At 47.7% G+C, this 22,348-nt stretch overlaps 1 protein-coding gene across 1 annotated transcript; it reads left to right on the top strand.

Moving 5' to 3' along the window:
* Nucleotides 1-11,303: 11,303 nt before the first annotated feature.
* On the top strand, nt 11,304-20,773 carry LOC120035288 (plastin-1-like). The gene is made up of 15 exons (XM_038982080.1): nt 11,304-11,373; nt 16,078-16,238; nt 16,374-16,503; nt 16,816-16,948; nt 17,093-17,174; nt 17,428-17,593; nt 17,760-17,902; nt 18,004-18,099; nt 18,184-18,373; nt 18,514-18,592; nt 18,758-18,872; nt 19,372-19,505; nt 19,597-19,720; nt 19,920-20,044; nt 20,151-20,773. Exons 1-15 carry the CDS (start codon nt 11,304-11,306, stop codon nt 20,287-20,289), a joined length of 1,887 nt encoding a protein of 628 aa, XP_038838008.1. The 3' UTR covers nt 20,290-20,773.
* The last annotated feature ends 1,575 nt before the right edge of the window (nt 20,774-22,348 follow it).

Genomic DNA, 22,348 nt, shown 5'->3' with positions numbered 1-22,348 from the left:
GGGTGAAGTACTGTGTCTGTGTAGAACATTATAGGGTGAAGTACTGTGTCTGTGTAGAACATTATAGGTGAAGTACTGTGTCTGTGTAGAACATTATAGGTGAAGTACTGTGTCTGTGTAGAACATTATAGGGTGAAGTACTGTGTCTGTGTAGAACATTATAGGGTGAAGTACTGTGTCTGTGTAGAACATTATAGGTGAAGTACTGTGTCTGTGTAGAACATTATAGGTGAAGTACTGTGTCTGTGTAGAACATTATAGGGTGAAGTACTGTGTCTGTGTAGAACATTATAGGTGAAGTACTGTGTCTGTGTAGAACATTATAGGTGAAGTACTGTGTATGTGTAGAACATTATAGGGTGAAGTACTGTGTCTGTGTAGAACATTATAGGGTGAAGTACTGTGTCTGTGTAGAACATTATAGGGTGAAGTACTGTGTCTGTGTAGAACATTATAGGTGAAGTACTCTGGCTGTGTAGAACATTATAGGGTGAAGTACTGTGTATGTGTAGAACATTATAGGTGAAGTACTGTGTATGTGTAGAACATTATAGGGTGAAGTACTGTGTCTGTGTAGAACATTATAGGGTGAAGTACTGTGTCTGTGTAGAACATTATAGGTGAAGTACTGTGTCTGTGTAGAACATTATAGGTGAAGTACTGTGTCTGTGTAGAACATTATAGGTGAAGTACTGTGTCTGTGTAGAACATTATAGGTGAAGTACTGTGTCTGTGTAGAACATTATAGGTGAAGTACTGTGTCTGTGTAGAACATTATAGGTGAAGTACTGTGTCTGTGTAGAACATTATAGGTGAAGTACTGTGTCTGTGTAGAACATTATAGGGTGAAGTACTGTGTCTGTGTAGAACATTATAGGTGAAGTACTGTGTCTGTGTAGAACATTCTAGGTGAAGTACTGTGTCTGTGTAGAACATTATAGGGTGAAGTACTGTGTCTGTGTAGAACATTATAGGGTGAAGTACTGTGTCTGTGTAGAACATTATAGGTGAAGTACTGTGTCTGTGTAGAACATTATAGGGTGAAGTACTGTGTCTGTGTAGAACATTATAGGTGAAGTACTGTGTCTGTGTAGAACATTATAAGGTGAAGTACTGTGTCTGTGTAGAGCATTATAGGTGAAGTACTCTGGCTGTGTAGAACATTATACGGTGAAGTACTGTGTCTGTGTAGAACATTATAGGTGAAGTACTCTGGCTGTGTAGAACATTATAGGGTGAAGTACTGTGTCTGTGTAGAACATTATAGGGTGAAGTACTGTGTCTGTGTAGAACATTATAGGTGAAGTACTGTGTCTGTGTAGAACATTATAGGTGAAGTACTGTGTCTGTGTAGAACATTATAGGGTGAAGTACTGTGTCTGTGTAGAACATTATAGGTGAAGTACTGTGTCTGTGTAGAACATTATAGGTGAAGTACTGTGTCTGTGTAGAACATTATAGGTGAAGTACTGTGTCTGTGTAGAACATTATAGGGTGAAGTACTGTGTCTGTGTAGAACATTATAGGTGAAGTACTCTGGCTGTGTAGAACATTATAGGGTGAAGTACTGTGTCTGTGTAGAACATTATAGGTGAAGTACTGTGTCTGTGTAGAACATTATAGGTGAAGTACTGTGTCTGTGTAGAACATTATAGGTGAAGTACTGTGTCTGTGTAGAACATTATAGGTGAAGTACTCTGGCTGTGTAGAACATTATAGGGTGAAGTACTGTGTCTGTGTAGAACATTATAGGTGAAGTACTGTGTCTGTGTAGAACATTATAGGTGAAGTACTGTGTCTGTGTAGAACATTATAGGTGAAGTACTCTGGCTGTGCCAGTGGAGGGCATTCTGCGTTCACTGCTTTTCACTACAGCTTTTCATGGGGGTTATCTCCCTCGCTCTCTCTCTTTCCCCCACCCTCTCTCTCTCTTTCTCACTCCCTCCCTTTTCTCTCTCCGCTCCTCCTTTCTCTCTCCCTTCTCTCCCACGCTCTCTTTCTCAGTCATAGTGCTTCATCTCTCAGGTCTTTAACAGCTGGATTACAGTGTAATAACGGGACCAATATAAAGCACTGATTGTTAGATGGTTTCACATTGAGATATGTAAGCTGTACAATACCCGATAGCATCTGTAGTTGGGGGACATGTATGTCTTGATAGCTCGGTGTGTGTGTGTGTGTGTGTGTGTGTGTGTGTGTGTGTGTGTGTGTGTGTGTGTGTGTGTGTGTGTGTGTGTGTGTGTGTGTGTGTGTGTGTGTGTGTGTGTGTGTGTGTGTGTGTGTGTGTGTGTGTGTGTGTGTAACCAGAGAGGCCCGGTGTGAGACTGGGCTGATCAGGTGTCAGATGGAGAGCTGAGGAAGAGATGGAGTTCTGAAGGTCTGTTTTAGAGGTAGACAGACTACTGAGGTCGGTGTGTGTCGAGACAACGCATAGAGACAACGTATAGAGGTGTGTGTTATTTGGTTCAGGGAGAGAGTGGGACTTGTGTGTTTCTGAAGAGAGGAGAGGAGAGGGGGAGAGCAGAGAGTAGGAGAGGGGGAGGCCAGATCCCTGTTATCCTGCAGGTCGGATCCTAAACCTCTCAGCAGGCTGGTGAGTGACAGACAGTAAGCTCTTTACTGCAGTACTAGAGGACTGAGTTACTGGGTGACCAGAGCTCCTTATTGCAGTACTAGAGGACTGAGTTACTGGGTGACCAGAGCTCCTTACTGCAGTACTAGAGGACTGAGTTACTGGGTGACCAGAGCTCCTTACTGCAGTACTAGAGGACTGAGTTACTGGGTGACCAGAGCTCCTTATTGCAGTACTAGAGGACTGAGTTACTGGGTGACCAGAGCTCCTTACTGCAGTACTAGAGGACTGAGTTACTGGGTGACCAGAGCTCCTTACTGCAGTACTAGAGGACTGAGTTACTGGGTGACCAGAGCTCCTTACTGCAGTACTAGAGGACTGAGTTACTGGGTGGACCAGAGCTCCTTACTGCAGTACTAGAGGACTGAGTTATAGGGTGACCAGAGCTCCTTACTGCAGTACTAGAGGACTGAGTTACTGGGTGACCAGAGCTCCTTACTGCAGTACTAGAGGACTGAGTTACTGGGTGACCAGAGCTCCTTACTGCAGTACTAGAGGACTGAGTTACTGGGTGACCAGAGCTCCTTATTGCAGTACTAGAGGACTGAGTTACTGGGTGACCAGAGCTCCTTATTGCAGTACTAGAGGACTGAGTTACTGGTGACCAGAGCTCCTTACTGCAGTACTAGAGGACTGAGTTACTGGGTGACCAGAGCTCCTTACTGCAGTACTAGAGGACTGAGTTACTGGGTGACCAGAGCTCCTTACTGCAGTACTAGAGGACTGAGTTTACTGGTGACCAGAGCTCCTTATCTGCAGTACTAGAGGACTGAGTTACTGGGTGACCAGAGCTCCTTATGCAGTACTAGAGGACTGAGTTACTGGGTGACCAGAGCTCCTTACGCATTACTAGAGGACTGAGTTACTGGGTGAACAGAGATCCTTATTGCAGTACTAGAGGACTGAGTTACTGGGTGACCAGAGCTCCTTACTGCGTACTAGAGGACTGAGTTACTGGGTGACCAAGACTCCTTACTGCAGTACTAGAGGACTGAGTTACTGGGTGACCGAGACTCCTTACTGCAGTACTAGAGGACTGAGGTTACTGGGTGACCAGAGTCCTTATTGCAGTACTAGAGGACTGAGTTAGGTGACCAGAGCTCCTTATTGCAGTACTAGAGGACGAGTTACTGGTGACCAGAGCTCCTTACTGCAGTACGAGGACTGAGTTACTGGTGACCAGAGCTCCTTATGCAGTACTAGAGGACTGAGTTACTGGGTGACCAGAGCTCCTTACTGCAGTACTAGGGACTGAGTTACTGGTGGACCAGCGCTCCTTACTGCAGTACTAGAGGACTGAGTTACTGGGTGACCAGAGCTCCTTACTGCAGTACTAGAGGACTGAGTAGGGTGACCAGAGTCCTTATTGCAGTACTAGAGGACTGAGTTACTGGGTGACCAGAGCTCCTATTGCAGTACTAGAGGACTGAGTTACTGGGTGACCAGAGCTCCTTACTGCAGTACTAGAGGACTGAGTTACGGGTGACCAGAGCTCCTTACTGCAGTACTAGAGGACTGAGTTACTGGGTGACCAGAGCTCCTTATTGCAGTCTAGAGGACTGAGTTACTGGGTGACCAGAGCTCCTTACTGCAGTACTAGAGGACTGAGTTTACTGGGTGACCAGAGCTCCTTACTGCAGTACTAGAGGACTGAGTTACTGGGTGACCAGAGCTCCTTACTGCAGTACTAGAGGACTGAGTTACTGGGTGACCAGAGATCCTTACTGCAGTACTAGAGGACTGAGTTACTGGGTGACCAGAGCTCCTTATTGCAGTACTAGAGGACTGAGTTACTGGTGACCAGAGCTCTTATTGCAGTACTAGAGGACTGAGTTCTGGGTGACCAGAGCTCCTTACTGCAGACTAGAGGACTGAGTTACTGGGTGACCAGAGCTCCTTCTGCAGAATAGAGGACTGAGTTACTGGGTGACCAGAGCTCTTACTGCAGTACTAGAGGACTGAGTTACTGGGTGACCAGAGATCCTTATTGCAGTACAGAGGACTGAGTTACTGGGTGACCAGAGATCCTTACTGCATACTAGAGGACTGAGTTACTGGGTGACCAGAGCTCCTTACTGCAGTACTAGAGGACTGAGTTACTGGGTGACCAGAGATCCTTACTGCAGTACTAGAGGACTGAGTTACTGGGTGACCAGAGCTCCTTATTGCAGTACTAGAGGACTGAGTTACTGGGTGACCAGAGCTCCTTATTGCAGTACTAGAGGACTGAGTTACTGGGTGACCAGAGCTCCTTACTGCAGTACTAGAGGACTGAGTTACTGGGTGACCAGAGCTCCTTATTGCAGTACTAGAGGACTGAGTTACTGGGTGACCAGAGCTCCTTATTGCAGTACTAGAGGACTGAGTTACTGGGTGACCAGAGCCTTACTGCAGTACTAGAGGACTGAGTTACTGGGTGACCAGAGCTCCTTACTGCAGTACTAGAGGACTGAGTTACTGGGTGACCAGAGCTCCTTATTGCAGTACTAGAGGACTGAGTTACTGGGTGACCAGAGCTCCTACTGCAGTACTGAGGACTGAGTTACTGGGTGACCAGAGCTCCTTACTGCAGTACTAGAGGACTGAGTTACTGGGTGACCAGAGCTCCTTATGCAGTACTAGAGGACTGAGTTACTGGGTGACCAGAGCTCCTTATTGCAGTACTAGAGGACTGAGTTACTGGGTGACCAGAGCTCCTTACTGAGTACTGAGGACTGAGTTACTGGGTGACCAGAGCTCCTTATTGCAGTACTAGAGGACTGAGTTACTGGGTGACCAGAGCTCCTATTGCAGTACTAGGACTGAGTTACTGGTGACCAGAGCTCCTACTGCAGTACTAGAGGACTGAGTTACTGGGTGACCAGAGATCCTTATTGCAGTACAGAGGACTGAGTTACTGGGACCAGAGCTCCTTACTGCAGTACTAGAGGACTGAGGTTACTGGGTGACCAGAGCTCCTTACTGCAGACTAGAGGACTGAGTTACTGGTGACCAGAGCTCCTACTGCAGTACTAGAGGACTGAGTTACTGGGTGACCAGAGATCCTTACTGCATACTAGAGGACTGAGTTACTGGGTGACCAGAGCTCTATTGCAGTACTAGAGGACTGGTTACTGGGTGACCAGAGCTCCTTATTGCAGTACTAGAGGACTGAGTTACTGGGTGACCAGAGCTCCTTATGCAGTACTAGAGGACTGAGTTACTGGTGTACCAGAGCTCCTTCTGCAGTATGAGAGTGTAATTTCAGCAAGAGGACTGAGTTACTGGGTGACCAGAGCTCCTTATTGCAGTACTAGAGGACTGAGTTACTGGGTGACCAGAGCTCCTTACTGCAGTACTAGAGGACTGAGTTACAGGGTGACCAGAGCTCCTTATTGCAGTACTAGAGGACTGAGTTACTGGGTGACCAGAGCTCCTATTGCAGTACTAGAGGACTGAGTTTCTGGGTGACCAGAGCTCCTTACTGCAGTACTAGAGACTGAGTTACTGGGTGACCAGAGCTCCTTATTGCAGTACTAGAGGACTGATTACTGGGTGACCAGAGCTCCTTATTGCAGTACTAGAGGGACTGAGTTACTGGGTGACAGAGCTCCTTATGCAGTACTGGAGGACTGAGTTACTGGGTGACCAGAGCTCCTTATGCAGTAATAGAGGACTGAGTTACTGGGTGACCAGAGCTCCTTACTGCAGTACGGAGGACTGAGTTTACTGGGTGACCAGAGCTCTTACTGCAGTACTGGAGGATGATTACTGGGTGACCAAGCTCCTTATGCAGTACTAGAGGACTGAGTTACTGGGTGACCAGAGCTCCTTACTGCAGTACTAGAGGACTGAGTTACAGGGTGACCAGAGCTCCTTATTGCAGTACTAGAGGACTGACTTACTGGGTGACCAGAGCTCCTTATTGCAGTACTAGAGGACTGAGTTTCTGGGTGACCAGAGCTCCTTACTGCAGTACTAGAGGACTGAGTTACTGGGTGACCAGAGCTCCTTATTGCAGTACTAGAGGACTGAGTTACTGGGTGACCAGAGCTCCTTACTGCAGTACAGAGGACTGAGTTACTGGTGACCAGAGCTCCTTATTGCAGTACTAGAGGACTGAGTTACTGGGTGACCAGGCTCCTTACTGCAGTACTAGAGGACTGAGTTACTGGGTGACAGAGCTCCTTATTGCAGTACTAGAGGATGAGTTACTGGGTGACCAGAGCTCCTTACTGCAGTACTGGAGGACTGAGTTACTGGGTGACCAGAGCTCCTTACTGCAGTACTAGAGGAACTGAGTTACTGGGTGACCAGAGCTCCTTACTGCAGTACTAGAGGACTGATTACTGGGTGACCAGAGCTCCTTACTGCAGTACTAGAGGACTGAGTACTGGGTGACCAGAGCTCTTACTGCAGTACTAGAGGACTGAGTTACTGGGTGACCAGAGCTCCTTACTGCAGTACTGGAGGACTGAGTTACTGGGTGACCAGAGCTCCTTATTGCAGTACTAGAGGACTGAGTTACTGGGTGACCAGAGCTCCTTACCATAGCAGTTCAGTTAGCTGTTGTTTGAAAAGTCAGTAAATTCAGCATTTCTCTATATGGCTCTATCTGTGTGTCATTGCTGTGGCAGTAAAGCAGTGGGTTGTTACGGTAAAGCAGTGGGTTGTTACGGTAAAGCAGTGGGTTGTTACAGTAAAGCGGTGGGTTGTTACAGTAAAGCAGTGGGTTGTTACAGTAAAGCAGTGGGTTGTTACGGTAAAGCGTGGGTGTTACAGTAAAGCGGTGGGTTGTTTGTAACGGTGGGTTGTACGGTAAAGCGGTGGTTGTTACGGTAAAGCGGTGGGTTGTTACGGTAAAGCGGTGGGTTGTTACGGTAAAGCGGTGGGTTGTTACGGTAAAGCGGTGGGTTGTTACGGTAAAGCGGTGGGTTGTTACGGTAAAGCGGTGGGTTGTTACAGTAAAGCGGTGGGTTGTTACGGTAAAGCGGTGGGGTTTTACAGTAAAGCGGTGGGTTGTTACAGTAAAGCGGTGGGTTGTTACGTAAAGCGGTGGGGTTTTACAGTAAAGCGGTGGGTTGTTACAGTAAAGCGGTGGGTGTTACAGTAAAGGGTGGGTTGTACAGTAAAGCAGTGGGTTGTTACATTAAAGCGGTGGCTTGTTACAGTAAAGCATGGATCGTTACAGTAAAGGTGGCTTGTTACAGTAAAGGGTGGTTGTTACAGTAAAGCAGTGGGTTGTTACAAAGCGGTGGGTTGTTACAGTAAAGCAGTGGGTTGTTACAGTAAAGCGGTGGGTGTTACAGTAAAGCGGTGGGTTGTTACATTAAAGCGGTGGGTTGTTACAGTAAAGCGGTGGGTTGTTACAGTAAAGCAGTGGGGTGTTACAGTAAAGCAGTGGGTTGTTACAGTAAAGCAGTGGGTTGTTACGGTAAAGTGATGGGTTGTTACAGTAAAGCGGTGGGTTGTTACAGTAAAGCGGTGGGTTGTTACAGTAAAGCGGTGGGTTGTTACAGTAAAGCGGTGGGTTGTTACAGTAAAGCAGTGGGTTGTTACAGTAAAGCAGTGGGTTGTTACAGTAAAGCGGTGGGTTGTTACAGTAAAGCAGTGGGTTGTTACAGTAAAGCGGTGGGTTGTTACAGTAAAGCGGTGGGTTGTTACAGTAAAGCGGTGGGTTGTTACAGTAAAGCAGTGAGTTTGTGTAATAATGTGCTGTTTTCTCCTTGCATCAAGTTTCATTGTATTGTCTGGCAACATAGAAAGGAATGTGTGTGTGTGTGTGTGTGGTGTTGTGTTGTGTGTGTGGTGGTGTGTGTGTGTTGTGTGTGTGTGTGTGTGTGTGTGTGTGTGTGTGTGTGTGTGTGTGTGTGTGTGTGTGTGTGTGTGTGAGAGAGAGTGTGGAGGGGTATGTACAGCTAGAGTTCTCATTTATTAAACATGGCTGTTAGAAACCAAACACTCCTGTAGCCAACACACACCTCTCTCTTTTACGTCTATCTACAATGTGTGTGTGTGCATGCGTGTGTGCGTTCGTGCATGCCAGTGTGTGGTGAAAGAAACCGATGACACAGCTAAAGGGTTAATTGCTAACTCCCAGGCTGGAGCATCTGGAGGACCACGCCCATCCCAGAGTTCAATGGGCCGAAGGTCTCTTGTCCTCCGCTGCTTCGGTCAAGACAGCGAGCGAGAAGACACCTGACCACCTCTAAACCTCTTCTCCAGCCCTGTCTGATCCTCTCTTCACGGTAAGTCTTCAGTTTCCTGTTTCGGCTGCTATTTACTACGCAAATACAGTAGCCTATGTGGTGCTTTCTGACACTTACTGTATATCAAATGAGGAAGACTGATCGATCACTACTTGGCACCGAATGATACGGAGTCTAGGGCCGCAATGAGTCATCAAAGTCTTCTAAGTAGCTGGCGAACAGCGGGATGAAAAATATAGCAGAACTTTTCATACAGTCTTGTCTCAGCCAGTACTGTTAAAGTTCTGTAATATACTTGTTGCACTTAGTTAGTAAGTCAATGTCTTGCGAAGTAAATGTCTAACTGGCTACTACTATCATTCATCTGTATATATGTTTTTATAATGTCATTTAGTTATCAAGAAAACCACATAATAATGAACATATCACCTCACAACACTGCAGTTATCTCCACAGCTGATGTTCATGTGGAGATGGCTGTAAAAGAATAAAACTCCTGTTCTCTACTCAGCGCAGCTGAACAACTTCTAGCCTCTGTTAGGCCAGTCGACAGACCCGCTCTACTCAGCCAGGAGTGACTGAACACGGGGAGCAGAGAGACCTTGGCCCCTCTCGTCCAGAACAGAACCAAACAGACACAGGCTTTTATGAAGGTGTGTTCTGGGGTGTGAGCCCCCGGGGGTCAGGTGTGTGGAGAGTGTGTGGAGGGTCAGCGAGGGGAGCTGTCTGGGTGTGTGGCGGGGAGGGGCGAGGGGAGCTGTCTGGGTGTGGGGAGGGGCGAGGAGTGTGTAAAGGCAGCAGGGTGTGTGGCGAGGAGTGTGTAAAGGCAGCAGGGTGTGGGTCAATTCATTTTCAATTCAGTCAATTAAAATTCAAAAATGTGCATCCAAAATCGAATTTCATTTCCCGAATTGACTAAACTTGAATGGAACAGTAGAGAGCTGTGGGATGAAAGTCACGGCCATATATGGAGTCTACGCTGAGTGTGCCCCCAGAACAGTCTCAGTTCGACGGGGCATGGACTCTACAAGGTGACAAAAGCGTTCCACAGGGATGTTGGCTCATGTTGACTCCAATGCTTCCCACAGTTGTTTCAAGTTGGCAGGATGTCCTCTGGGTGGTGGACCATTCTTGAAAAACACTGGTGAGCGTGAAAATCCCAGCAGCGTTGCAGTTCTTGAGACACTCAAACCGGTGCGCCTGCCACCTACTATAATACCCCGTTCAAAGGCACTTAAATATTTTGCCATGCCCATTCACCCTCTGAATGGCACACATACACTATCCATGTCTCAATTGTCTCAATGCTTAAAAATCCTTCTTTAACCTGTCTCATCCCCTTCATCTACACGGATTGAAGTAGATTTAACAAGTGTTTCTAATGTTTTGTACACTCAGTGTATATTGAGGCCATTCCAGGACACAACACACAACAAATATCCTTATTGTCCTCGTATCTCTCCCTCGAGTTAATCAATAACCACACAACTATTTAAAAAATAATAGATCATCATACAGAACTGTATCATGTTGTCTTTGTGAGCTTAAAGATATGGGCCCGACCTTCTGGGGCTTAGATAGTATGGTTCAATAATATACACTATAAATTGTATGGTCTAATATATATATTAGATTCTAGATTGTAGACAGTCTTATCTTTACTCTCTCCTTATTGTAGATAGCTCTGTATTCTCTGAAGCCTGTGATAGCACACTTATCACTGCTAGAACCGGTAGATTAGCTTATTGCTCAATACACTGGCAGGTCAATGGAAGCTTGAGGTCACAATGGAAGCATGATGTCACAATGGAAGCATGAGGTCACAATGGAAGCATGAGGTCACAATGGAAGCATGTTGCCTGTTTGTCAGTTTAGCAGTCAAGTTTGTTCTGCAATCTTGTGATTGATGTGATTTTGCTATTGTAAATGTTTGTAGGCTTATGTAGCCAAATTGTATCTATGATCGTACGCTATCCATTTGTTTTTTGTTTGCTATTTTAATATATGAGAATTAACCAATGATATCAGGCCACACCCGGCCATGATTACAGACACCTGTGTGTCTTTTGACACTATATAAATGAGTCATCCCGCAGTGTTTGTCATTATTCCCTGATGAAGACAGCTTGTCTGTCAAAACGTTGGACATTAACATTTTTGCATCTGAGCTCCTAGAGTATGCGGCTCTCCTTTATTTTTTTAAGTGTTCCACTCCGCTAGCCAGCACCTCGCCTAAATAGGTGTGCGTTTATTTCGCCTCTAGATTGTTCTGCATCTGTACCTTGCGTTTCAATTATAAATATTTCCTTTAATTGTGATGATAAATTGACTGTGTGTGTGTGTGTGTGTGTGTGTGTGTGTGTGTGTGTGTGTGTGTGTGTGTGTGTGTGTGTGTGTGTGTGTGTGTGTGTGTGTGTGTGTGTGTGTGTGTGTGTGTGTGTGTGTGTATGTATATATATATCAGGTAATCTAGATTGTCCAGTATGGCGAACAAGGTGACCCAGATTTCACGAGAGGACCTGGAGGAGCTCCGAGAGGCTTTCAACAGGATCGGTTAGTTACAGACACAGAGACACACACACACACACACACACACACACACACACACATACCTACAGACATCCACAGCGTTTGCAGAAAATGCTGACTCAGGTCATTGTTTATAACCAATCATAAAGCAGTATACGTTTTTTCTTATTGGTCAGCTCACTCTGTGTTAGGGAGCTACACACCTGTTCTACGACATTACTTTAAGTGTGCAAAAGGTTTTGTTGTAATTATCAAGGGTTGCCAGGTCCAATGGTGAACTGAGTGGTTGCCAGATGACTCATCATTAGAGTCAGTACATTCCTGATAAGTGAGCATCAGATTTCTACAAACTCTGTATAAGTACACTGCAGTTCATCAGACCCAATTAGGAGAGGTTAGATAATCTAGAGGTTAGAGTGAGATTAGAGGTTAGAGAGGGAGATAGGTAACCTAGAGGTTAGAGAAGGATATAGGTAACCTAGAGGTTAGAGAAGGATATAGGTAACCTAGAGGTTAGATAGGGAGATAGGTAACCTAGAGATTAGAGAGGGATATAGGTATCCTAGAGGTTAGACAGGGAGATATATAACCTAGAGGTTAGGGAGGTAACCTAGAGGTTAGAGTGGGAGATAGGTAACCTAGAGGTTAGAGTGGGAGATAGGTAACCTAGAGGTTAGAGATGTAACCTATAGGTTAGAGGGGTAACCTAGAGGTTAGAGATGTAACCTAGAGGTTAGAGGGGTAACCTAGAGGTTAGAGAGGTAACCTAGAGGTTAGACAGGGAGATATATAACCTAGAGGTTAGGGAGGTAACCTAGAGGTTAGAGTGGGAGATAGGTAACCTAGAGGTTAGAGATGTAACCTAGAGGTTAGAGGGGTAACCTAGAGGTTAGAGAGGTAACCTAGAGGTTAGAGAGGGAGATATATAACCTAGAGGTTAGAGAGGTAACCTAGAGGTTAGAGAGGTAACCTAGAGGTTAGAGAGGTAACCTAGAGGTTAGAGAGGTAACCTAGAGGTTAGAGAGGGAGATATATAACCTAGAGCTTCTCTAGGTAACCTAGAGGTTAGAGAGGTAACCCAGAGGTTAGAGAGGTAACCTAGAGGTTAGAGAGGTAACCTAGAGGTTAGAGAGGGAGATATATAACCTAGAGCTTCTCTAGGTAACCTAGAGGTTAGAGAGGTAACCTAGAGGTTAGAGAGGTAACCCAGAGGTTAGAGAGGTAACCCAGAGGTTAGAGAGGTAACCCAGAGGTTAGAGAGGTAACCCAGAGGTTAGAGAGGGAGATATATAACCTAGAGCTTCTCTAGGTAACCTAGAGGTTAGAGAGGTAACCTAGAGGTTAGAGAGGTAACCTAGAGGTTAGAGAGGGTGACTAATTGTCACGATCGTCTATGGGTGAGAGAGAGGACCAAGGCGCAGCGTGTGCAAAATACATTCTCTTTTTATTTAGAGAAGGGGAAAACACGCAACGAACACTATAACAAAACGAAACAAAACAACAAACGATCGTGAAGCTATAAACGTAAGTGCACACACAAGCTACAAACGTACAACATAGACAATTACCCACAAAACCCAAATGCCTATGGCTGCCTTAAATATGGCTCTCAATCAGAGACAATAAACCACAGCTGCCTCTAATTGAGAACCAATCTAGGCAGCCATAGACATAGAACCACCTAGACAAGACACTGACCCATTAAACGTACAAACCCCTAGACAAACCAAAACACATACATTCCCCATGTCACACCCTGACCTAACTAAAATAATAATGAAAACAAAGATAACTAAGGCCAGGGTGTGACAGTACCCCCCCCCAAAGGTGCGGACTCCGACCGCACAACCTGACATTGAAGGGGAGGGTCCGGGGTGGGCCTTAATATGGCGGCGGCTCGGGTGCGGGACGTGGCCCCCACTCCACCATTGTCAATACCCGCTTTGGTGGCGCCTCTGGAGCGGCGACCCTTGTAGAAAGTCCCGGACTGAAGACCATCCCAGAGGGCGCCACCGGACGGATGGGTAGCTCCGGACTGAGGGGTAGCTCCGGACTGAGGGGTAGCTCCGGACTGAGGGACGGCAGCTCCGGACTGAGGGACGGCAGCTCCGGACTGAGGGACGGCAGCTCCGGACTGAGGGACGGCAGCTCCGGACTGAGGGACGGCAGCTCCGGACTGGCTGACGGATCTGGCTGCTCATGGCTGGCTGACGGATCTGGCTGCTCATGGCTGGCTGACGGATCTGGCTGCTCATGGCTGGCTGACGGATCTGGCTGCTCATGGCTGGCTGACGGATCTGGCTGCTCATGGCTGGCTGACGGATCTGGCTGCTCATGGCTGGCTGACGGATCTGGCTGCTCATGGCTGACTGGCGGCTCTGGCAGATCCTGGCTGACTGGCGGCTCTGGCAGATCCTGGCTGACTGGCGGCTCTGGCAGATCCTGGCTGACAGGCGGCTCTGGCAGATCCTGGCTGACTGGCGGCTCTGGCAGATCCTGGCTGACTGGCGGCTCTGGCAGATCCTGGCTGACTGGCGGCTCTGGCAGATCCTGGCTGACTGGCGGCTCTGGCAGATCCTGGCTGACTGGCGGCTCTGGCAGATCCTGGCTGACTGGCGGCTCTGGCAGATCCTGGCTGGTTGGCGGCTCTGGCAGATCCTGGCTGGTTGGCGGCTCTGGCAGATCCTGGCTGGTTGGCGGCTCTGGCAGATCCTGGCTGACTGGTGGCTCAGATGGCGCTGGGCAGACGGATGGCTCAGATGGCGCTGGGCAGACGGATGGCTCAGATGGCGCTGGGCAGACGGATGGCTCAGATGGCGCTGGGCAGACGGATGGCTCAGATGGCGCTGGGCAGACGGATGGCTCAGATGGCGCTGGGCAGACGGATGGCTCAGATGGCGCTGGGCAGACGGATGGCTCAGATGGCGCTGGGCAGACGGATGGCTCAGATGGGGCTGGGCAGACGGGCAGTTCAGGCGCCGCTGGGCAGACGGCAGACTCTGGCCGGCTGAGGCGCACTGTAGGCCTGGTGTGTGGTGCCGGAACTGGTGGTACCGGGCTGGGGACACGCACCTGAAGGCTAGTGCGGGAAGAAGGAACAGGGCATACTGGACCCTGGAGACGCACATTTGGCCTAGTGCGTGGTGCCGGCACTGGTGGTACCGGGCTGGGGACACGCATCTCAGGGCTAGTGCGGGGAGCAGCAACAGGACGCACAGGACTCTGGGGACACACAGGAGGCTTGGTGCGTGGTGTAGGCACTGGTGGTAATGGGCTGGAGACACGCACCATAGGGCTAGTGCGTGGAGGAGGAACAGGGCTCTGGAGACGCACAGGAAGCCTGGTGCGTGGTGTAGGCACTGGTGGTACTGGGCTGGGGCGAGGAGGTGGCGCCGGAAATACCGGACCGTGCAGGCGTACTGGCTCCCTTGAGCACTGAGCCTGTCCAACCTTACCTGGTTGTATGCTCCCCGTCGCCCGACCAGTGCGGGGAGGTGGAATAACCCGCACCGGGCTATGTAGGCGAACCGGGGACACCATGCGTAAGGCTGGTGCCATGTAAGCCGGCCCGAGGAGACGCACTGGAGACCAGACGCGTTGAGCCGGCTTCATGGCACCTGGCTCAATGCTCAATCTAGCCCGGCCGATAGGTGGAGCTGGAATGTACCGAACCGGGCTATGCACGCGTACAGGAGACACCATGCGCTCTACTGCGTAACACGGTGTCTGCCCGTACTCTCGCTCTCCACGGTAAGTACAGGGAGTAGGCGCAGGTCTCCTACCTGACTTCGCCACACTCCCTTTAAGCCCCCCCCAATAATTTTTTTGGGCTGACTCACAGGCTTCCTACCGCGTCTTCGTGCTGCCTCCATTCGCCGGTATCCCTCCTCGCACTGCGCCAGAGAATCCCAGGCGGGCTCCGGCACTCGCCCTGGGTCGATCGCCCACCTGTCGATCTCTTCCCACGTAGTGTAGCCCAGATCCTGCTCCCTTTGCCATAAATCCTGTGTGTATTGCTCCTGTTGCCGCTTGACACGCCGCTTGGTCCGATTCTGGTGGGTAATTCTGTCACGATCGTCTATGGGTGAGAGAGAGGACCAAGGCGCAGCGTGTGCAAAATACATTCTCTTTTTATTTAGAGAAGGGGAAAACACGCAACGAACACTATAACAAAACGAAACAAAACAACAAACGATCGTGAAGCTATAAACGTAAGTGCACACACAAGCTACAAACGTACAACATAGACAATTACCCACAAAACCCAAATGCCTATGGCTGCCTTAAATATGGCTCTCAATCAGAGACAATAAACCACAGCTGCCTCTAATTGAGAACCAATCTAGGCAGCCATAGACATAGAACCACCTAGACAAGACACTGACCCATTAAACGTACAAACCCCTAGACAAACCAAAACACATACATTCCCCATGTCACACCCTGACCTAACTAAAATAATAATGAAAACAAAGATAACTAAGGCCAGGGTGTGACACTAATAGCTAAAAGGTTACTGGTTTAAATCCAGAACCCGGAGATGACAAGAGGGGAGGGAACTAGTAACGGACCGCCATTTTGGCCTTGAGTATGGCACTTCATCTGGTCATAATTCTGTCTGTCTGCCTGCCTGCCTGCCTACCCATCTCTCTCTGTCTGTCTGTCTGTCTGTCTGTCTGTCTGTCTGTCTGTCTGTCTGTCTGTCTGTCTGTGTTTCCTCCCATACAGACACTGACAACAGTGGTTTTGTCAGTGACTTTGAGCTGCAGGAGCTGTTCAGAGAGGCTAGTTTCTCCATGCCAGGCTACAGAGTCAGAGACATAGTGGAGATCTTCGTAGAAGGAGACACCAACAAGGACGGGAAGATCAGTTTTGAAGAGTTTGTCTCGGTAAGATATAAAATACACCGAAGTAAAGACGGTGACACATGTAGGCACGCATCCACAGACACACTCACACAGACACACTCACACAGACACTCTCACACAGACACACTCAGAGAAACGGCCCATCCTGTCTTGTAGATCTACCAGGAGCTGAAGAGTAAGGAGCTCAGTGAGACGTTCAAGAAAACCATCGCCAGGAGAGAAGGGATACAATCCTTTGGAGGATTGTCAGGAATCTCCAGCGAGGGAACACAGCACTCCTACTCAGGTAGAGAGAGAGAGAGAGAGAGAGAGAGAGAGAGAGAGAGAGAGAGAGAGAGAGAGAGAGAGAGAGAGAGAGAGAGAGAGAGAGAGAGAGAGAGAGAGAGAGAGAGAGAGAGAGAGAGAGAGAGAGAGAGAGAGAGAGAGAGAGAGAGAGAGAGAGAGAGAGAGAGAGAGAGAGAGAGAGAGAGAGAGAGAGAGAGAGAGAGAGAGAGAGAGAGAGAATTATGTGTGTCCTATTCATGTGAGAGTGTATTTTAGTGTATTTGAGTGTGTGCTTGTGTGTGTTTGTGTGCGTACATGTGGGTGTGTGTGTTAGATGAGGAGAAGGTGGCGTTTGTGAACTGGATCAACAAGTCTCTGGCCAAAGATGAAGACTGTAAACACCTTCTACCCATGAACCCTGACGGAGACAGTCTCTTCAAATCAGTAAAAGATGGGATCCTGCTCTGGTAACTCATACACACAGGCACAAATATATATACATTCACACACACACGTACACACGTACACACACACACACACACACAAACACACACACACACACACACACACACACACACACTGCTAACATATACTCTGTTTTGTCTTTGCAGTAAGATGATCAACCTCTCCCAGTCTGACACCATCGATGAGAGAGTCATCAACATCAAGAAACACACCACCTTCACCATGACCGTGAGTTAATAATATCTGGCGTATTTGGCACACACACCACACACACACACACACACACACACACACACACACACACACACACACATACACACACACACACACACACACACACACACACACACACACACACACACACACACACACACACACACACACACACACACATTCACACACACACACACACACACACACACACACACACACACACACACCATATCAAAACTCTAACTCTCTCTCTCTCTCCCTTCTCTAGGAGAACCTGATGCTGGCGATAAACTCTGCGTTGTCTATCGGCTGTACCGTGGTCAACATCGACGCCCCTGACCTGATGGCTGGGAAACCCCACCTGGTGCTGGGCCTGCTTTGGCAGATTATCAAGATAGGACTGTTTGCTGACATAGAGATCAGCAGCAACGAAGGTACACACACACATTGTCAAACACATACACACATGCACGCATACACAAACAAAGTGTCTAATTTAGTTTCAATGTCATAAGAACTTCATGCCCAGCCTATTGGCTGTTTGTGTGTGTGTATCTGTACGACACTGCAAGCCGATTGGCTGATTGTGTTTATTTGCAGCTCTTATTAACCTGCTGTCTGAGGGGGAGGAGTTAGAGCACCTGATGTCATTGTCTCCTGAAGAACTGTTGCTACGCTGGGTCAACCATCACCTAGGCAACGCTGGGGCCCAACCAATCAGCAACTTCAGCCAAGACATCAAGGTAACACACAGACTGTCACTCACGTCCAGTCACGCACACACACACACAGACTGCTAATATGTTGTTTATGTGTTAATGCTGTTATTATACTGTGTTTGTAGGATTCCAGGGCGTATTTCAACCTATTGGACCAGATCTCACCTAAAGGAGAGGACATAGATGAGATGGCCATCCACATCGATATGACCGGCATCAATGTAAGTGTGTGTGTATTCATATGTGCGTGTTCATGTTTGCATGCGTGTGTGTGTGTTGCCACTTACGTTAGTGTGTGTGTATAGGAGCGTGACGACGAACGCAGGGCAGAGATGATGCTTCGCCAGGCAGCCCGTCTGGACTGCAGACAGTTTGTGTCTCCTATGGATGTGGTGTCTGGCAACAGCAAGCTGAACCTGGCCTTCGTAGCCAACCTCTTCAACACACACCCGGCCCTGACTAACAGCAACAACATAGACACAGCACTCATAGAGGGTGAGCTGCGCGCACACACACACACTCTCTTTCTTTCTCACACACCACACACACACACACACACACACACACACACACACACACACACACACACACACACACACACACACACAGTAATATGTGTAATGTGGTCCTAACAGGAGAATCCAGAGAGGAGAAAACATTCAGGAACTGGATGAACTCTCTGGGAGTTGCTCCCTATGTCAACCACCTCTACTGGTACAGTAACCACGCACGCACGCACACACACACACACACACACACACACACACACACACACACACACACACACACACACACACACACACACACACACACACACACACACACAGTGTATTATTGTGTGTGTTGATGTTTGCATGTGTTGATTGGTGTGTGTTGCAGTGACCTGTGTGATGCGGTGGTGATTCTCCAGTTGTATGAGACAGTCAACGTCCCTGTAGAGTGGAAAAAAGTCAACAGACCTCCATACTCTGCACTGGGCAGTAACATGAAGAAGGTACACACACATACTTTATTTGAATCCACCAATCAAATTGACAAAAAAAGGATCCCAAACATTTCAAAGGTCCCTGTATACATGGCACTCAAGGGTACAGAAAGCACCTGCTTCTCCAAACAGCTAGGCTGCCCACGACAGCTGAAACAGACCAGTACCTAGCCAATGGCTTTGCCCTAGTTTTTGTCAGGCTTCTCAGCAAAGGCCTCCTCCATGTAGCCGTCCAATGAGCAGCCCACTTCCAAAACAAGCACCTCCCCCTGGCCTCCCACACAACAATAATATCTGGCGTATTTGGCACACACACCACACACACACACACACACACACACACACACACACACACACACACACACACACACACACACACACACACACACACACACACACACACACACACACACACACACACACACACACACACACACACACACACACACATTGTTGATGAAAATACAGAGGATTTCCAGGCATTGTGTTGGTGTGTCTGTGTGTGTAGTTGGAGAACTGTACCTATGCGGTGGAACTGGGTCGGAATAAAGCTCGATTCTCATTGGTGGGAATTGGAGGAGTGAATCTGAACGAGGGAAGTCCCATGCACACACTGGCTCTGGTCTGGCAGCTGATGAGGAGGTATGTATAGTACAAACACACACCTATCCTTTTTCACTTTGACATCTCTCTCACCTCTTACTATCCCTCTATCATCCCCCACCCCTCTCAGGTACACTCTCCAGGTGTTGTCTGATCTAGGAGATGGGGAGAAGATTGGAGACCAAATCATAATCAACTGGGTCAACACTCAGCTCAAAGAGGGAGGCAAGGACTCACAGATCAGCAGCTTCAAGGTGGGTGTGTACGTGTGTGAGTGTGCAGTGCACGTTGTGTGCATGTGAACAGCTTTAATGTGTGTGTGTGTGTGTGTGTGTGCGTGCGTGCGTGCGTGCGTGCGTGCGTGCGTGCGTGCGTGCGTGCGTGCGTGCGTGCGTGCGTGCGTGCGCGCGCGCGAACAGCTCTAATGTGTATCTGTGTGTGTGTGTCCTGCAGGATAAGCTGATCAGTACTAGTCTCCCAGTGATAGACTTGTTAGACACCATCGCCCCCAAATCTATCAAAGAGGAGCTGGTGAAGAGAGGGGAGCTCAGCGATGCAGACAAGCTCAACAATGCCAAGTAAATAACCCCTGACCCTTAACCTCTGAACTCTAAATGACCTCGACCTCTATCCTCTGACCCCTGACCCCTGAGCTGACTTCCCTTCCCTTTTGTCTTCCTGTAGGTACGCTATCACAGTATCCAGGAAGATCGGAGCCCGTGTCTACGCTCTGCCTGATGACCTGGTCGAGGTGAAACCCAAGATGGTTCTGACTGTGTTCGCATGCCTGATGGGGAGGGGCATGAAGAAAGCTGACGGCTGAACACACACACACACACACTCAGACACACTAACATACACTAACAGCCTGTCCCAATTTGCTCCTTACCCTTTACCCTCTTCCTGTCTCCTGCTCATCTAGTCTGTGATTAGACCAGTGTATATAATCGGAGAATCAGAGCGCAGCTGATTGTTCATTAAACATTTATTTCATACTGATAGAAAGCGAGCGGTTATGTGCCTAGTGTGCTCAAGGAGGCACTGATGGATCATTTTAATATCTCTAAATTATTCATGTATTAATTCATTCTGTATAAAAGAAACAACAGAATAGAATTATAAATCTATATAGTGGAGGGGACATGAACCCTTTGGTTTCAATCACACAGACACACGCACACATACACACACCGTACAGAATTAACGGTACAGACATGCTGCAGACCTGTAGATGTTGTGTAATTCTCTTGACTTAGTAAACTCAATCTACTGAAGATAATATCCTGGCAGCCTGACATTTTGTTCATGAAAATTGTGTGTGTGTGGGAGGGGTGGTGCATTTTTGAATACTCAATCATAAACATGTATAATAAAACCCATTTAAGAAACGCGTGTTTATGACACCCGTCACCCAGGAATGAGATAAATGTTTACCAGAAACAAAGCAGGACAACAAAGGAGAACTGTGTGTTGGAACGAGGTCAGTTAGCCTTGTGTGATTTGATGCATGGTCCCAACTTCCATCTCACTAACAACGCTGGGATGTGATTTAGTCCATTTAATTCACAGTTACATCTTCCCCTCTCGCCTCACTCTCACATTTCAACTGGCAGTGATAATTACTGTACCACAGATACAGCTTTTTTGGGCTGAGCCTCAGAGGTGGAAACACAAATGGCAACATTTTGGAGCCAAACACTGGTGCTCAGCCTGATAATGGAAATAAACCACACGAGACCTACAAACTCTTAGAATATATTCCACAAGAGACCTACAAACTCTTAGAATATATTCCACAAGAGACCTACAAACTCTTAGAATATATACCACAAGAGACCTACAAACTCTTAGAATATATACCACAAGAGACCTACAAACTCTTAGAATATATACCACAAGAGACCTACAAACTCTTAGAATATATACCACAAGAGACCTACAAACTCTTAGAATATATTCCACAAGAGACCTACAAACTCTTAGAATATATACCACAAGAGACCTACAAACTCTTAGAATATATTCCACAAGAGACCTACAAACTCTTAGAATATGAAGTACCAGTCAAGAGTTTGGACACACCTACTCATTCAAGGGTTTTTCTTTATTTTTACTATTTTCTACATTGTAGAATAGTGAAGACATCAAAATGATGAAATAACACATATGCAATCATGTAGTAACCAAAAAGCTGTTAAACAAATCAAAATATATTGATTTTATTGACTAGAATTTAGATTCTTCAAAGTAGCCACCCTTTACAGCTTTGCACACTCTTGGCATTCTCTCAAACAGCTTCATTTGGAATGCTTTTCCAACAGTCTTGAAGGAGATCCCACATATGCTGAGCACTTGTTGGCTGCTTTTCCTTCACTCTGCGGTCCAACTCATCCCTTATCATCTCAACTGGGTTGAGGTTGGGTGATTGTGGAGGCCAGGTCATCTGATGCAGCACTCCATCACTATCCTTCTTAGTCAAATAGCCCTTACACAGCCTAAAGGTGTGTTTGGTCATTGTCCGTTTGAAAAACATAGTCCCACTAAGCGCAAACCAGATGGGATGGTGTATTGCTACAGAATGCTGTGGTAGCCATGATGGTTAAGTGTGCCTGCAAACTTGATGATTGAATTGGAGGCCTGCATGGCCACGCAGCCATGGGTGAACAGGGAGTACAGGAGAGGGCTGAGAATGCACCCTTGTGGGGCCCCAGTGTTGAGGATCAGCGGGGTGGAGATGTTGTTTCCTACCCTCACCACCTGGGGGCGGACCATCAGAAAGTCCAGGACCCAGTTGCACAGGGCGGGGTCGAGACCCAGGGTCTCGAGCTTAATGACGAGTTTGGAAGGTACTATGGTGTTAAATGCTGAGCTGTAATCAATGA

The sequence above is a fragment of the Salvelinus namaycush genome, unplaced genomic scaffold (genome assembly GCF_016432855.1).
Source record: "Salvelinus namaycush isolate Seneca unplaced genomic scaffold, SaNama_1.0 Scaffold1012, whole genome shotgun sequence".
In the NCBI taxonomy this organism is placed as follows: Eukaryota; Metazoa; Chordata; class Actinopteri; order Salmoniformes; family Salmonidae; genus Salvelinus; species Salvelinus namaycush.
Note: the sequence above shows the minus strand (reverse complement) of the source record. Positions and strands in the feature narration are given on the sequence as shown.

What these genes read in the sequence shown, in the direction of transcription:
- LOC120035288 (XM_038982080.1), top strand. Translation starts at nt 11,304, where the DNA reads ATGGCGAACAAGGTGACCCAGATTTCACGAGAGGACCTGGAGGAGCTC. An exon ending in AGAGATCAGCAGCAACGAAG is followed by an intron (nt 17,594 to 17,759) that starts GTACACACACAC and finishes GTTTATTTGCAG; the next exon opens with CTCTTATTAACCTGCTGTCT. An exon ending in TGGGCAGTAACATGAAGAAG is followed by an intron (nt 18,873 to 19,371) that starts GTACACACACAT and finishes CTGTGTGTGTAG; the next exon opens with TTGGAGAACTGTACCTATGC.